The following is a 17,513-nucleotide window of genomic DNA, read 5'->3' as shown; positions in this document are numbered from 1 at the left end:
AATAAAAGGATTTATATTGCGCCATCTATCCACGTGGCTCAAAGGCGCATCACACAATGTTCATAATACTAATAGAGTGATATAACATCCAGTATTACAAAGAATGCTAAAAAATGTTCGTAAAATTTTCTTAAAATAGATCAAATCTAGTTAAAGTATTCTTGAAAAAGATGCGTTTTCAGTCTACTCTTAAAAGCGTCAAAAGAATCCACTGCTCGAAACGCGTATGGCAGTCTGTTCCAAAGATGAGGAGAGGCACCTGTAAATGCACGATCTCCAGCAGTCACTAGCTTTGTCCTTGGTGTTTCAAGAGTCAAGTCATCATCAGCAGATCTTGTCTGTCGCGCTGCTGTTCATAACGTGACCAACTCAGTAAGATACACTGGTGCAAGGTTATTGATGCATTTGTAAGTCAACGTTAAGATCTTATATTTTATCCTGCATGATATTGGCAACCAATGAAGCTGTGTTTTTACACAGGTGTTATGTGACTGTCTCTTCTCGCACCGGTCAAAGTCCTGGCGGCAGTACTTTGAATTTTTTGAAACTTTTTTAACTTGCACATTGGCAAACCATATAAAAGAGAACTGTTGCAATCTAGCCAAGACGTGACAAGAGCATGGATGGCTTTTCAGCAGCTTCTTTAGTGAGACTTCCAAGCTAAGCGGATATTGAGCAAGTAATACCTAGCTGAGCTGCACAAAGAGTTTACATGTGACTTAAGTGACAAATTAGCATCAAAGACTACACCAAAATTTCGTGCTTTTTCACTTGGTTTAATTGTTCTTTTTCCAATATTGAAACACAGGTTTGAAGGTTTTGCACATTGCTTTCTTGCTCTGGTCACCAATAGTTCAGTCTTATCTCTGTTTAGCCTGTTTGTTAGCATCGACGACTGAATTCCTGGAATACACTCTTCGATTTGCTGTATTGAGAGAGCTGCACATTCTGGAGTTGATGAAATGACATATAGAGTTCTGTGTCATCAGCATAGAGGTGGAACTTCATGCCTCTTTTCCGAACAATGTCTCCTAAGGGTAGCGTGTATATGAGAAAAAGTAATGGGCCTAGCACTGATCCTTGTGAAACACCACAAGATAGAAGCACCTCATTTGATTATTCATCTTTAACTCTAACCATTTGAAAACGGTGTTCTAGATATGAAACAAACCAAGGAGGAGGGCGTGGAGGTCGTGACGCAGCCTTTGGCGCGAGCCTGGGTGAAACGGCCTCTAGTGCAGATCTTGGTGGTAGTAGCAAATATTTAATTCAAAGCTTTCAAAGATTTCAAAGCTGCCCCTTGAATTCCGCACCTGTTGGAAAGCCTTTAAGTAATACGGAGTGGTTTACTGTATCAAACCCTGCTCAAATATCTAACAAAACAAGAATAGAGACTTTTTGTTTATTCATTGCCATCACTAAGTCATTTTGAACTCTCAGTAATGCTGTTTCTGTACTATGTCCCTCTTTATATGCCGATTGCTATGGCTTAAAAAGATCATTTTCTACTATATCTTTAACAAACTGATTTGCAACTGCCCTCTCAATAAGCTTTGGGGCATTAGGCAAATTAGAAAATGGTCTGAAGTTGGCATTTTTAACTTCCTGACCTGGCCTTTTCAAATATGGGTTTAAAATAGCTAACTGAAAACGTTCTGGCATAACTGAAGTCTGAAATGGCATGTTAATTATCAAGGTCATGATTTTTATAAAAGGTTCCCCACAACGCCTCCAAATCAATGTTTGCACTGGGTCTAGATCACATGTTGTTATTGCTGACTTTTTTATAAGTTTCTAAACATTATTTTCAGTTTGGTGACAAAATGTAGTCATTTGGGTCTTATAATTGGGTTCTTTTGGTACAACATTACTATTTCTATTCATGACCAGATCAAAATGATTTTGAATCTTCTCAGTTTTCCCCACAAAGAAATTTACAAATTCATTTCCAAGCTGCAGAGTAGAGTCATGTTTAGGAAGGGGAGATTCAGCATAATGTTCAGAATAATTTTGTACTATGTCAATTTCCAATCACTAAACTAGAATGAAACGCCGTGTCCGAATCTTCTTACAGGTTTCTTAGCCTAAACTTTTGCTCAACAAATTTGTCTCTATCAACAGCTGACTTTGTTTTTCTCCACCATCTTCAAGTCGTCTGCTTTTCTTTATTTCTTCCCGCAGGTCATCAGTGAAGCCCCGGCGCTTATTTCGTATGGTAATGATTTTTTCCTTCTCAGGTGCATGTTTATCAAGGATCTTACATTAAGTGCTACCATACGCCATAATGCTTGTGAAGTCCTCATAGAAAACTGAGACTGGGACAAACTGACCATTATTTTGATTTGTAGCAGGACGATAAATTACAATCAACTCACATGAAGTGTTTTCAAATAACACACAAGCATCAATGTACTCCATTGACTGAGTAATTCCTCGACTTTTTATGTCAACACTAACAGTACTTTTGTATAAAATGGCCACACCACCCCCTCTTCTGTTTTCACGGGCCTAATGCTTGATCATAAAGCCATCAGGGACTAGCCTATTTATCCATTATCTTTTGAAAAAAGCCATGACTCAATAATAATTAAAATGTCAGCATCATTATCAACTATGCAGTGTCTGATCTCAGCAGATCTTGCATTCAGCATATAGCATGAAAAGGGGGAAGGCGGTTACGAACTTTGTCAAATATGATTTTTGAAAAGTTGTGAGTGTTTCTTGATTTAAATGTTCTTGAATCGTTTGCAAAGGTAAACCGTCTTGAAATGACTCTAACTGAGATGTTTTTCAGTACACTTCTATTCGGAATTTGACCTGTAATGGAATTTGACCCCAGCCTACTTGGCCTATGGCCTAAGTTCCTCAATTGATCTGACCCAGGGTTGCAATGAAAATCACCACAAAGTAAGATAATCTGCATGCATGCATCATTACGCAACTGAAGGGTAGTACAGCAATTTCTGTTACTGTATCGACTGATTCTGGCCTTGAGAAACCTCTTGTTCTTTGAGTATGAGAATTTAAGATGGATGTCATACGAAACAGGAGGACACGCCATGAGTTGAAATCGGTAAAATTCACCACCATTAGGCCTTTGCAACACGCTTTTCATATCCAGAAGTCGACAGAATTTTTTAATCCTCCCTGGACCTGTACTTACATGATAACACGAAGTAGTAACAAGTACGTATCAGGTAAAATATTGCCGTGAAGATTTTCGACAGCATGTTGCCACCGTGAAGAAATATCAGTATCAAGATATAACACATACCTTCAAAAGAGATTTTCTTACAGCTTTCGAAGAAGGTATTGCATATAAAGCTTTGCATTCCAGATCCTTTAACAGCATCTGAAGACTTGCTGGATTTAAGGAAATGATCTCAGTTTCCTAAGAAGAAAGTTATTTTCATGATACTTGTCCAAACAAATTTATGCGACAAACAATTTGCAATTGCATCGAAAGTTTCTCTTTTTTATTATAGACTGGTTATGATTTTGAAACATGGTTAACGTGTTAGAAAAATACAATATGCAAATGTTTACAATATGAAATTGAGTGGTGCACGAAGTTAGGGCCTGGCCCAAAAGTTTCCCAAACTGTTGAAAAAATACAACAGTCAATGGCCAGACTTGATTTTCCGGAAAAAAATAGTTCAGAACAAAGCAACAAATACCGTTCTGCATATTTAAGACGGTTAAGTTGGTACAATTAACCTTTGGGATTGGTACAAATTTTCCTGCCGTTAAGACTGGTTATTTTGTCAGTAGGTCAAGTTTTATCAAAATTACCATTCAGACCTTTTGACCTCTGACTCTTAAAAGCCTTGGACGTCAGTCAGAGGCAAGCCTATGAAAAATTTGAAGTTTGCTAACGGATTACAGTTATTCTGGCCTGGTTCATAAAGTTATGAACCAAGACCAAATTACAGAGGTTTGATGGGACAAGAGCCTTTGCACAAGTGACTATATCTCAGCCTATTCGTAAAACTGATTTTTCATATTTAAAGGTATTTCATGATGCTCTTTCAGGTTCTGGGATCAAAATTCAGAAATTCTTAAAAATATATTTTCATGGCGTCATCACTTTGGTACTCTATAGCAAGATTACAAAAATATTTTTTTTGCCTTTGAGCAAAGATTTTAGGCCACATCTGTCTGCCAAGTTCAAGGTATTCCTTCGTTGAAATAAGAGCATTATTTTCGTCTTGTTTGGAATTTGTCTTTACAAAATGAATCCGTGCAAAGTATTCATTTAGGTTGTGAAGGCCTTGCATTAGCAATCTGCTAGGCCGTTTGTTTAACGAAATTAAAGACTTTTTCAATAGTAGAAATAGAAGCTGAGACTTTTTCCGTTCGTCTTTGATGAAAAACAAACTAAAACTGTGAATCCTATATGAGTGTAGTCAAAATTACATAACTGATAAACCAAAAAATCATGAACTGTTTTCTTGTCAAATGACATGGTTATCTCTATATCAATTGATTCTGCTGATCAAAAAAAGATCAAATGGGTGTGCTTGCAAGCAAACAAGCAAAAATATGCAGGAACACAGATCAAGTCGCAAAAAATAAATATCTTGACTTACAACATCAGTTACTTGACAATAATAAGGCTTTAGGCCCTTTAAGCCGAATAATATTGAGCAAGACCTTAAGAACTGGCTTTAGTTCTTTATCTGTTCTTGGGGATGTTTTCTCGGTTCAGAATTCAAAAACTTCACGCAATCGTGATATAAAGTAAGACGAAGATCAATTGACTTCCAAACAGTAACAAAAACCTGTTTACCTTGGTATTCATTTCTGAGTCCAAGACATTTTTTGATACAGAGCCGTACTGCAAGACCTTAAAAACCTTCATGTCGAATTCTCTGTAGAAGAAAGAGCGAGGTTTTATAAAATAGTGCGAAGGTTTATATGGCAATAAACATAGGTACTAGATAACAATAGCTGTTTCGATTTCACTTTTTCGATAAAACTCTTGGCCAGCAAAAAAATATCATTCATTAAGAACCCACGAAATGATAATGTGAGAAGTCTTCCAATTACCAAATACATATTAATCTAAGGAAATATAAGCCATTCTCTCATCATATCAATAATTATATGCTACAGGCACGACAAGCACGATCCCCTCAAGAAGAATGGCTTGGGCCAAATCCTTCTATTGCTTGGCAAAAATCCTTCTATTGCCTGGAAAATATCATTCTATTGCCTAGAAAATATACTTCTACTGTCTGGCAAATATCCTGGCATTCATTGCGGAATATCCAAAACAAACACTGATAAACTGAACTGCACATTCGCTTCCGGTTTGCAGTGCATCCAGATTTACACTCGTGTAGCAAAATCTCGCTTTTTACGAAAATTGTTAATTTTTTCTGTTTTGTCAAGCTGTAGTAAAAGAAACAAAAGATGAAACAGAAACTTATGGCTCACTGACCTTAAAAAGCATCGATAGTTCCACCATTGGAAAACTGGGCCTAGGTCAATTGGATCCTCAGTTTTTTCCTCTGAAACACTGTCTCTTTCGTTTTCTGTACACTGAGTAAATAAAAATGAAAATAAATTGTACATTAGGGAAGAAAACTTTTAAATAAAAACGAAGTAAGAAAACATGCTATTTAATTATAATGTGTTGTTCGTCATACACTTTGATTTGATCAGATTTAGCTGTGTAGTGATGCGCCCACAAACGTGCAGAGACTTTATTACTATGATGACTAATAGATTTTGAGCGAGATTGTTATAACAAAAATGTTTGTTTTTTCGACTTCATTCTTATTATCCTTTGTTTAACTTCTAACATCTAGTTTCATCGTTGTAGATCCTTTGGTTTTGGATTTAGAGAACAAAGTTTAAACACCAAACTCCAGCCCTTGTCTTTAATGTTTAATTTTCTGTTTTGGTGCTGAGTGTGGTGTTTTTATTATATCACTTTAGTCAAAACTTGCGACAACTGAACTTGGGACCATTTTTCTGCAAATTACAAAGTTTTGCAGTATAAAGACTTACTGAGCTATCATTATCATGATACATTTATATATTCATTTTCAAAGCAGATAGAAAAGTTCAACAAATAAAAGAGCTTTTGATAAATGCCAAACCTTCTCTTTCAATGAAGCATTTGACAAGTCTTTGTAGGTAGTTTCTTTTCTGGAAAAATCACAATTTTATTTTAAGATAAAGCTTCCTGCTCACTTTCAGGTCTACAACCCATTTAGTCAGCAAAACCTAGATGCCGTACTCATATATTTCTGTGAATTGTAGAATGTTTCTCTAAAGATGGAAATTCAACCATTTCAGGTCCCTATGCATCCAAAACCTTCTTGAATTCCAGCTTTCCGAATAAATGTTTATAACAGTGTGGTAGAAATAGCAGTTTGGGGCTTTAATAGGCTACGAGGACCTATGACATATATTTGCGTATAGTCGAGATTTTCCGACGTTAATCTAACACAATTATGGAAAGCTGTCTAATGGGCTAGTTGGTTAAATTACATGATCAGTCTTTAAAACGTTATTTACATCTTTAAAAAACAGTAGTCGTAGATGCAAACCTTTGTGCTTTCCTCTTCCGTTTTCCTTTGCACGTGTTAGATATCTGAAGCGGTTTGAAAGGGGTATCTTCAGCATCAAAAACTGCACGTGGTGGTATGAAATTCGGAAGATCTGAAATGAAAAGCATTCACATTAAAAATACACCATATTGTTTCAATCGATAAATGCAAAAAATTTAGAGAATCATTATTTCTTCATGCACACGTGAGAGTGTGTACTCCTTCTTATTAAAAACATATAATATTATAATTTGTGGTAAGCAAACCTGTCGTCAACTCTTAAGGTTCATACTTTGCTCAAATTCAGGATATAAGGTATTTTATTGCGGGTGCCCCTCTTGTTCTGGGTACATTCTAATACAAAAAGTACATACCAAACACAAGCATAAAATAAATCACGTGATCAAAGATGAATTTAAATTCCATGTAGTAGTCCGCTGTGTTGTATTTATCAACAATTTGTTATGGGCAGCCTGCTCATTTGCGAATTGCTTTTTTTTATGAATACTCATATAATGTGATTGCTAGCTTGTTTTTGACTACAATCTCTCTCTATCAGAAGTTCATCCATGCATAATTTTTCGTAATTTGCATAACCATGGAAAAAACATCCCAAACCCCAGAAGACAGCCTGTCTTCAACAGATTTTGAGAATTATCAGATAGAAAAGGTTGATTCATAAGACAATTGTTAATGGAAGTTCAAGTACGACATTGCCTTTTCGGAAAAGTCCTTGTCAAAAGTGTTGCTCGCTTCCGATTCCGCCAATTCATTTTTGTCCATCCACAAAATATCTGACAAGTTCATTCCTCCTTTCATCAAATTAAGATATTAGACGTTTCAAAAAACGAGCATAAGAAAAACGTGCCTGGAAGAATCTTATTTAATATTTCCCCAAGTGATGCAATTGTCTTGATCCGGCAAATAACTTTGCCTCTTATTGAAGGATCATCTTGATCAGCAAATGCATTAACAACCTAGAACGCAAAAGGACATGTACCAACTAACCGAAGGCCACAGACAATCAGTACCTAAGCTACATACAGTACTTAAACGACACCACAGAAAAAAAACCCGTCTTGTGTAAATGTCTACCATGCTGCCATTTACATAGGAATCAAACAATCGAAAATGTGAAATAAAATTGCAGTAAGTTCACTACTTTTTTAGGCTGGATGGTGAATAGCAGATGATGGCTGAGATATCTAGATCGCAAGAAAACTACAAAACAAATCTATTGAGCCTTTGGAGAATGTTGCTGCTGCTGTTATCTAGGTGACTCACTATCTACAATGCCAACCAAAGTATTGGAATATTAACGTCAGTTTTTGAGGACACATAAATCCATTCCCCTCTTCCCCGTGAAATGGTGTTTTTTACGATAAAATAAAAAGGAATACTAGGGAGTATGTTTTCTCCTGTGAATGGAATCATATTTTTATAAACTACTAATATTGTTCTGAGAGGGGGAGGGGACGGAAATAGAAATATTCGGGAAAAGAAATGAAAAAAATAGATAAATACAACGCAAATTGATGGGTGTTGCACGTACTTTTTGCTGGCATAAGAGCTATGAACATCCCGAACATACAATCAACATACCTCTCTTAACCAGTTGATTGTGTAAAACAGGCCTTTGCATATAAGCTCCTTGTCCGCTGTGCTAACAGAATTTAATTTGTCTAGGTTTTCTCTGCCAAACAGAATCAAGGAACAACCTGAAAGGTAAATAGTTTTAATTAATGTAATTTATTTTAAACTGAGCAAATAAAAGTTTTTGCTCAAAGATCCATGGAAAAAATGCAAAAAATGCTCAGTTAATGCAAAAACATAGAAGATCCCATTGCTACCCAATCGATTCAAATAATAACAATTTGGAAACTGCAATTTTACGATGTTTTTACTCCTGGCAGACAGCATTCCACAAAAGGGTCATATAACCCTTACGAAAATAGCTTACGACCTTGGTAAAAACGAAAACGAATCGATGAGGAGGCAAAAATACTACAGTTGCATCGATTTTCCGATATGCTGACTATCCTGTTTATTTTGTGCCAGAAAAACATCGAAAAATTCGAAAAATTTTGCGCGAAGATTCGTAACCAGCTTCTAAAATCTCGCCATTTTCTTTTCCCTCTTTCCTGAGAAGGGTTCAAGATCCTGTTTACACGGGAAAATGGGACCGATTCAAATGAGATCGATTCCAAAATTTTGCAGACGTTTACATGGGATCGATCCCAAAATATATTATTTTTACACAGGATCGATCCCAGATCGGACCGTGCGGCTTTCTAGGCCCTTTTGCAAGGAATGCTCGTGTGTATTGCTTGTGCTATCAAAAACACAAAGAAAATACCGCCAAAATTATATAAAGGCTTCGAATTTGAAAGGTAGCAAGAAAATGTTTATTTGGAGCGATGAATAAAAAGAGCCCTACTCCTGAATATCGTACTGATTCATGAGTAAAAACATTATAGGTTGGAGTCTGTTCGCTGAATTTATCAATAAACTCGTGAAAACTTCCCCCATCCTGTTTTGTATTTTCCATCTTGTAGGCGAAGAGTGCGCACAAGATGTGACCAAAAGTTGAAGCACCGTGCTTCAAGCACCGTGCTTCAAGCTCCTTAAACTGGAGAATTCATTAGCCTCGTTTCCTACCCGTGCCAATTTGGGATCGATCCCACTAATTTCGGGCGTTTACACGAGACAGGATCGACCCCGAACTGGATCGATCCCAAACTGGAACGCTCTCCAAAGAGAACCCAAACTAGTACAGGTAGCGGATCAACCCTGAGCGTTGTAAGTAGGATGTATCGATTTATATGAAAAAGATTGCATCCCTTATTTCTCTTGCATTGGTTTTACTTACCAAACAGGTTGTTGACATTATTTTGACATATTTCGCTGTATTAACTCGCATGTCGCTAGTTCCTAATTTAATCATGAATATGGGCCTAACTGTATCCAAAAAATTTAATTTCTATTTAGAAAAAATAACTTCATAAGTCGTCATCATAAGGTATCGCAACCTTTAATTTGAATAAATTTGCAACACGAATGTCATACGTCTTTGGTTAAACCTTATAACTCACCTAGCAAAGAGAATTGCTGCCTTCTAGAAAGGCATATTTAATTAGTTCAATACTAAATATTACTCACCTAATAATGCTTCTATCTCTTCCAAATTTCCGTCATTACTTACACTTTCACAAATTGCGAGAAGACGAAACAGAGGGCTCATGTAGGTGATAGCAGACGCTTTTGCTACAGAAGAGCTGAAATGAAGGCAACAGAGCAATGACATTTTCCTTTTTAACTGCATTTTATACTAAAATAATTAGTTTCAGCAATGCTCTTACGAAAATCGAAGGATCAATCAATCAAATTATCCACAAAAAAGAAGTTCAATAAAAATTGTTAACTGCATACAACTTCTTTACTGATCTTGAGATAGAAACAAACCACACATGTTTCACAGTCTAGTTTTCAAAAAAGTTAAAATATTGCTAAATTCTCGCGCAACTTTTCACCAGAAAAAGTTTATTGTCATAAAACACAATAATTGTGGCAGATGAAATGATACTATTTCAACCAAGAAAACATTTTTTAACTTTTATCTGGTGTTGAATTCCACCTACTTTGATAGAAAATTCCTCGTTTCATCTTAGAAATAAAATCTTGAAGCTAAGATCTTGAAGGAAAATACCTCGAGGAGCACAGCTGCTGTCCTTCTTGTAGGTCATTAAGGAGCAATGGGAATAGGTTGATGGCAATAGAACTTTCTTCCTCGATATTGAATAATAACTCAAGATTGTCACTGTTGAAAAAAAGTTTATTTGTTGAGAAAAAAGTTTAACAGTAGAAAATCAAAAAGAGCTAGTGAAATATCTGTAATTCTGTCATCAGATGTTCGCTGATATCAAAATTCTAACTTTAAATCTAGAAACGAAGTAAAACATGTTTGCAAACAATTTTGTGGTGGTACAAACATTTTGAAACAAAAGCTGAAGTTTTTCGTCTGACACTCGCCAGAGTACAAAACGTCAAAACGTAGATCGAAACCCTAAGGCAGTCTACTTTACTCACGTGGTTTTAAAATTGTCAGTTGCTATCACGAACGCATCTTGAAAACTTTCGGAAACCGTTTGAGTTATCCACTGCTATAAAAAATAAATCAGGAAGGGATTCAAATGAGGCTTTCTTCAACAAATATAATGCCAGCCTTTTTCCTTTCCAATAGGTTGGCAAGATCAGGCAAAATCTACGCTGACTACGCGAAAGCATTCTAAGGTCAATATAAAAAAATACGGTGACTGCTTTCATGAAAACATATCACATGCACATCAGGGGTGTCCAAACTACAGCCCACGGGCCAACTGCAGCCGCAGTCCAGTTTTTGTTGGCCCGCAAAAAGTTCCGAGAATACTATTAATATGACCCATACATAAGGTTAATCACCATCGATTCATTTTATTGTCACTGAAACATCTCAACACCCTTAACAAAAGCCTAAAAACCAAAGAGTAGCTGGTGCCATACCTATTCCTTACATTTGAAAGCCTTTTGTGTAAAGCTCCGCAATTACAAATCTTATAGCTACACACTTCCACCTCCCTGTTTGAAATCAACTCTATTTTTTCAAAGGTTGACCGTTCAACTAAGAAGGAGAAATATGTGTCTGTTGTCAACGCATTTCTTATTACAAATTTATCTAGCGTTTTGAAGATTTTGCTGTCATTAAGAAAGAGATTAAACTGTTATAGAAGAAATAGTTGTAGAAGGACAAATTTTTTCAAACTTTTGAAATAAATTTATTTCTTATTTTTTAAACAATAAGTTTTTAGTTTAGAAATACACATTGTATTCCCGTTTCAATAAGGTGCCTGAAGTGTGTGGCCCGGTCCTTTGATAATTTTTTTGCATTTGGCCCTAACAAAGAAAACTTTGAAACCCCTGTGGTACATGGTCTGCTATCACAGCATTTACTTTATTTGTCTGCAAACGATTCAAAGGTGTTTGTTTCGTTTACTCTTCCTTGTTAGATCGTATGAGCTGCTCAAATATTCGGTCATTTTGATCGCAAATTCTTCAATTTAGTCACATTTTAAGCTCTCTGGGAGATGCAACATCTTGCTCTTTATACTTTTCCTCTCTTTCCCTCTTTCTCGCACACACTCTGTCTATCTCAATCCCTTGCTGATAAATGTTTCATTGATCAGGCTAAGAAACTACTATCCCGGACAAAAAATGGTTGAGACTTTTCAAGAAGATTTTATGTTTTCTCTTTCCTTTGAAAAATAGCTTCCCTCCCTTCCCCAATTCAATGTTGAAGGCATGATTTTGAAGCAAAAATGATATAACTACAAATCCAACATTGCTTCGGGGAAAAGGGGGGACTCGAATTTACAGAGGCAAGGTAAAGTAGAAAATTACAAAAATTAAAGTTTGTCTATCCGGGATTGTAGTTAAGTATTAACAGCAAGAGATGCGTACCAGAATCTGTGGATGTACTTGCTTTCCTGCGACAACGGCTGACAATTCCTCGTAGAATAGAGCTGCTGCTTCAGGATCTTTACTTGCGCAACTTCTCGTCATTTCCAGAAGATTAATCAACTTGGGAAGAATAACGTTTAATTATTTAGAAGAATGAATAATCAAGTGAGATATCCTTCTGTACTTGTTTAATGAAGTCTTCGACGAGATGATACTAAGTTTTATTCAATGACATCACTCGTTCAGAAATCACGAGTAAATTTGAGCAAAAAAGACATTCATGATATCTTGTTAGCAACACAGTTGGATAGGTAGCGGAGCAACATAATATGTAAGAAACAACTAAGATAACTTTACTTTTAAATGCTGCTTTTCCTTGGTTTCCATGCATACATTTCCTAATGGTTGACAACGTTCGTTTTTTACATCAATTAGGTGGAGTTGATGAAGTTAAAGAAGATGATTATTGTGAGCGATAAAAAAGCAGCAGTCGATCACGATTGCAACAAAAGGGGGGCAAATTATAAAACTCTGTAATACTTGAAAAATAACATTGTCCTGCTTGACACTGAATGCAAACATTAATACCGCTTAGAAATGAGGCAACCTTATTACGAGAGGCTTTATCGTTCTCCATAAAATTGACTTGTGTTCCTAAAACCTAAAAACATTGACAATTTAGTGAAACACTGCTTTATAACAAACCTCTTTTAGAGCACTTGTCTCCAAATCACGTGATGTCTCTGGACAGTTTGAGAAATTAAGATTCTCGTCACCTTTGGCAACAGATCTGTAACGAATAGCAATATACAGAGCTGATTTGTGTTAACAGCAATGGCAATGGTAGGAATACTATCAAACAGACGTTAAATGTCAGTTCAAGGTCAAAAATGAGTAATAACCCTCTGCTGTATTGCATTCGAAAATCAGATGATTAGCTAAAACTTTCAAAATAAATTTAGTAACAGCTCTAATTATTCTAAGGACTGAATTACACTTCCTATTAACACAGATTGAATCTCTTAACTCAAAGGAAATTATATGTGTAGGCATGAAAATTAAACGTCACCGATTAATTCAATCCTTCGAAAAACCTGGACCTGTCAAACTTTGCTCAAACTTCAGTTGTGCCAGAGAAATCCGCTTTGTTATCAATGATGCGATATGCCAATCTGGGGAAATGTTTGCTTTGACTTTATCGAGTCACGATGAAAATAGAGAGGAGCAAGAAAACATGGATGTTCAGATCACACTTGATCAGTTGATAGATCAAAGGAGGTTCACGGCGTATTTCGGGAATTACCTGAATTTCGAATAACTTTTTATAAAAGCCTTTCTTAAAAGAATTTTAGAATCTACCTTTTCTTTGACATACTAGCTGCAATCATGACGGAACCAATAATGCCGATTCTCTTGTTCCTGGAAAAGCAATCGAAAGATGTATGCTTATAAAAGTCCAACCCATATAAAATTTTGATAATGTCCCTAACAGCAACGTTAAACAACTAGAATCAAAGTTACTGCACGCAGTTACAGCAATACTTGTATCTTAGTTTTGAATGAGCAGTTCATAGCAACATGAACAAATAACGTGACCTGAAAATGATTGCAAAATACAACATAAGATGATCGAAACACAAGTGGATATTTTGGTCAGAACATGATCCCGCACTACGAGCGCAACGTGATCAGAACATGCTTGCAAAAAACGAGGGCGACGTGATCAAACCAAAATCAACACGTAACTAGAACATTTCTGAAACTGATTTCGGTAAAATGAGGTTCCGAGTGGATTTTCTGTAGTTAGTTATAATGCCAACGTCAATAGGCCATTAATAACATTTTGTTTCAGCCAGGACCGTGGTTACCTCAATATCATTTAGTTTAATCCAAATGATAAGAATTAGGACGCTAAAGAGACATTGAACGATGGCATCATAAATAAGAAAGAATTGGAAACGGTGGATGTGAGGCTAATGACATACAAGTATGAAATGGGTGGATCTCAAACTAACACCTTGATATTGAAAAGAAAACATGAAAGAAAAATCAAGTGAAATACGAGAATGATTAAAAAAGCTTGAGTAAAAGACACAATAAGCTATCTAACATGCAAAATGAAAGGACTATCGTGAAGATTTGAAAACATGCTACAAACACAAGCTTAAGATTTCTGGTAAAAATAACTTACTTTAACGATGGATTTGACATTCTCTTCCGAATAAGAATATGCATATCGTCCTAAAAGCAAATATACCTTGAGAGCTGAAATGAAGCAAACCGAATGGGCATATCGTTATAAGCAAGGTTTTCGACTTCAAAAACTAGCTACAACTGACGACTGGAACTGGTATCTTATATTTTACAAATAAAAGAATATCATAGAGAAAAACATTGGCGAAGAAATAGCACTTCCTTTTCCCTAAAACTAATGAAAAGTATTTTAGGATAGCAGTCCATTTCTCCCCTTTGCTCAAGCAAGTTCGACTTCACAAAATGGCAAGGGTAACTCCACAAATTAAAAGCAAAGTAATTAAATCTCTGAAATTTTCAGAGTTCTAATGAAAACAATTTTAGAAGATCTGGTCGCTAGCGTACACAATTCAAAGCATTCAAGCGAAGTCGGTTTAAAAATCACCTACGTATTCTTGATATAGAAAGCACCTTCAATGCCTGCCAAAAGTCTTGGAACACTTGCTACAATTTACGTTGTGCACGAGCTGCAACATCCCCTCCCCCCTTGTACAATGTTGTGCCACGGAAATATGAATAATCCTACATGTACAAGTGATACATTTTTACATAGCTATGGTTTTCAGCTAGCGAATCAACATTGTATGCGGGGGAAGGGGGGCAACACCCTCCTTGTTGACATGGAAATAGAAAGGAACACGCGAATTCACAGAAATCTCAGGGTGTTCCAAGGACTTTTGGCAGGCATTGTTACTTGTATACTTCAGTTACATCCCACCTGACTCAGTATTCGAAATCACGAGCATGCATGTAAGGGAACCCCCAATATTTCATGCATCTTCAACATACTGTTTGGGGTAGCTCCCACTTGGACCTGAAGTAGCTCCCTACTGGAAACGGTCGTATAGACTGCTAGACCTCAATGCAAAGCACTAACCGTTTGACGTGTAGGAATTGCTCTAATATTACAAGTAAGACTGTTTAAACCGTTCTTCACAGCACTTACCTCAAACACGGTTCCTGATTTCGTATGCTGAATAACAATGGAACTTATCATTGAAAATAGGCGGCGCATTTGAGAGATTGTGAGGTTGTTCAAATGATCCAGTATACCCTAGAAGCAATCAGTTACGCATGAAAACTTAGTACTTGGAAACAATTACTGTAAAAAACTGATTACCAAGATCCTTTAGCACTTCTCTGAAATGAAAAACATTTACATATAGAGGCATGTGAAAAAGCAAATCAAAACAAAAGTATATCTTACTATGCGTACATCTATATATTAATACTGAAAATGTTGACAAAAAACATTAATAAAATTCAATATACGGTTAACTCAATAATCAATAAGCTTTAGAAAAATCTGTTCAATTGAATATCAAAAATAAAAGCCAGTGCTAACCTTTAAAAAAATTGCAAACGGTGCCATTTTATTTGGATGTGCTTCAACCAATTGGCTAAGAACATCAAACGCTGACTCAATGTCATTTTCAAGTCCACTTCCTATGTGTGTTACTAACGCTGCGATAACCTCCTGTAAGATTGTGAAAGATTTCACTTAATCCCCATGAAACAAAACATTCTAATTAGGATCTACTTGTACTGGTACGAATTGGGGCGGCTTATGTATCTTGCAAATTTCTTGTTTTCACCGGTTTTGATGCTCAGTTTTAAAAAGGAGGGACGGTGATGGTTAATACAGGTTTTTCCAGTATTAATGCATTCTTCGAGCAGATTTGTAACTAATCCTGCCTCAGTGTCTGTCTTCAATGAAACGTTTCTTATACCAACCTCATTCATCTAAAATTCCTTTCATGCATACATCCTAAAGGTGAAGTGACTTCGAAATGGAAAGAATTGTTAAATTGAAGTTTCTCTTGACCTCATTATTACGATAAATCTTTACGTAGTATATGATTTATTGCAGTACCGTTCTCCTGGAAGACAAAGTATTGACAATTTAAGAAAAAAATGTGTCGCATTGTTACTGAAAACAAAATTTGCCTTCTATTGTCTTCTTGACCATTTTTGTTAAAAAGAATAGGGATAAATTCTGCAGGTATCAAAATAACAAACACGAATCCATTGAAGAGCTTAAGAGAAACACACACCTGTTGACAGTAAGAATCGAAATTTACAAAGGCTTGTTCGTAGATTTTGGACCCGAAGTTTGAGATGACGATTTCTGGAGACCTAAATAACGTCTCAGCAATTAATAATACATCCTTGAATAGGTCTATAAATGCCTAAAAAGCAAAACGCAAATAATTAATGGAAAATTGTTATGAAATGGATACATTTCAACTAAACAGACGTTTAAAGAAAGCTGGGATTAACTTAGGAAATGACGCCAATACACCTTAAATAAGTTTTTTGACCAAGTCCTTAAACAGGGGTGGAAAAGTATCGGGCCAAGGAGTCATGGAGCCATGGGGCAATTGGTCTTAGAAAATGTTTTCATCGTTAGAAAGAAAAAATTAAAAAAGGAATTCCTCTATTGATACTGAAACTCTTGAAAGTTTACCGTTTATATAGTCTGTATAGCTACCATGGTTAAAAAGCAATCATTTGTAGCATAAAAGACGGATTGGGTTGGAAAGGATTTGCTAACAATAAGATCAAAGATAGAGAACTTTGGTGTTATATATGTAAGCATGGGGCAGCATTACCTAAAATCGCTGCATTTCGCGTTAAAAGCATATTGGCTGAATAGATATTTGTCTGATCACCTGATATGCCAGAACCAGTTGCGTGGTGGCAGAGGGGCCAGGGGGCAATGCCCCCTCCTGAATATGGGCGCATATGGAGATAAGGAGGCGCCAAAATTGTTTGCCTGTAATATTTGGCTAGGAACATCAAAACTGATCGTACACGGTAAATCAATCTAATAAAACATGCGATTCTACACTCGAAGCACGTTGCGTTGCCATGAACCAATCAACATTTGTGTCAGATGTTTTCATGTTAATTGGAAAATTAAACGAGCACTTACCGAAGGAAGTGTGAAGTTTGATTGGAATTCTACGTCATCTTCAATGGAGGAGCATGGAATTACATGAGATATGCGGTGCATGCGCGTAGAGGTCAGTCTTTGAAGCAGAGTAGCTTTACCGATAGTGCAACAAGGCATATTTGATATGCAAATAACAAAATAATTATGGAATTACAAATTAAAAATAGCTCGGGTGAGGTTGTAATCTGGGAGGGCATGTAATTCCATGCTCCTCCATTGAAGATGACGTAGAATTCCAATCAAACTTCACA

The 17,513-nt window shown here is 36.2% G+C and overlaps 1 protein-coding gene across 3 annotated transcripts in view; it reads right to left on the bottom strand.

Moving 5' to 3' along the window:
• The window catches only part of LOC135696555 (Fanconi anemia group D2 protein homolog), a 101,737-nt gene that overhangs the window by 57,761 nt on the left and 26,463 nt on the right, over positions 1–17,513 (bottom strand). For all 3 annotated transcript variants that reach the window (XM_089112489.1, XM_065215983.2, XM_089112490.1), the window contains 17 exons: positions 16,361–16,495; positions 15,652–15,783; positions 15,253–15,360; positions 14,245–14,294; positions 13,413–13,472; positions 12,759–12,843; positions 12,054–12,173; positions 10,647–10,720; positions 10,267–10,377; positions 9,720–9,835; positions 8,163–8,278; positions 7,429–7,537; positions 6,561–6,672; positions 6,108–6,156; positions 5,444–5,544; positions 4,790–4,871; positions 3,275–3,391 (listed from right to left, as the gene is read on the bottom strand). In XM_089112489.1, the coding sequence (XP_088968615.1) occupies positions 3,275–3,391; positions 4,790–4,871; positions 5,444–5,544; positions 6,108–6,156; positions 6,561–6,672; positions 7,429–7,537; positions 8,163–8,278; positions 9,720–9,835; positions 10,267–10,377; positions 10,647–10,720; positions 12,054–12,173; positions 12,759–12,843; positions 13,413–13,472; positions 14,245–14,294; positions 15,253–15,360; positions 15,652–15,783; positions 16,361–16,495 (1,677 nt within the window). The remainder of the gene's footprint in view (positions 1–3,274; positions 3,392–4,789; positions 4,872–5,443; positions 5,545–6,107; positions 6,157–6,560; positions 6,673–7,428; positions 7,538–8,162; positions 8,279–9,719; positions 9,836–10,266; positions 10,378–10,646; positions 10,721–12,053; positions 12,174–12,758; positions 12,844–13,412; positions 13,473–14,244; positions 14,295–15,252; positions 15,361–15,651; positions 15,784–16,360; positions 16,496–17,513) is intronic.

Source organism: Rhopilema esculentum, chromosome 14, assembly GCF_057945365.1.
Source record: "Rhopilema esculentum isolate cy_ngs chromosome 14, ASM5794536v1, whole genome shotgun sequence".
NCBI lineage: Eukaryota > Metazoa > Cnidaria > Scyphozoa > Rhizostomeae > Rhizostomatidae > Rhopilema > Rhopilema esculentum.
The sequence above is the reverse complement of the archived record's forward strand: the minus strand, read 5'-3'. Positions and strand labels throughout refer to the sequence as shown.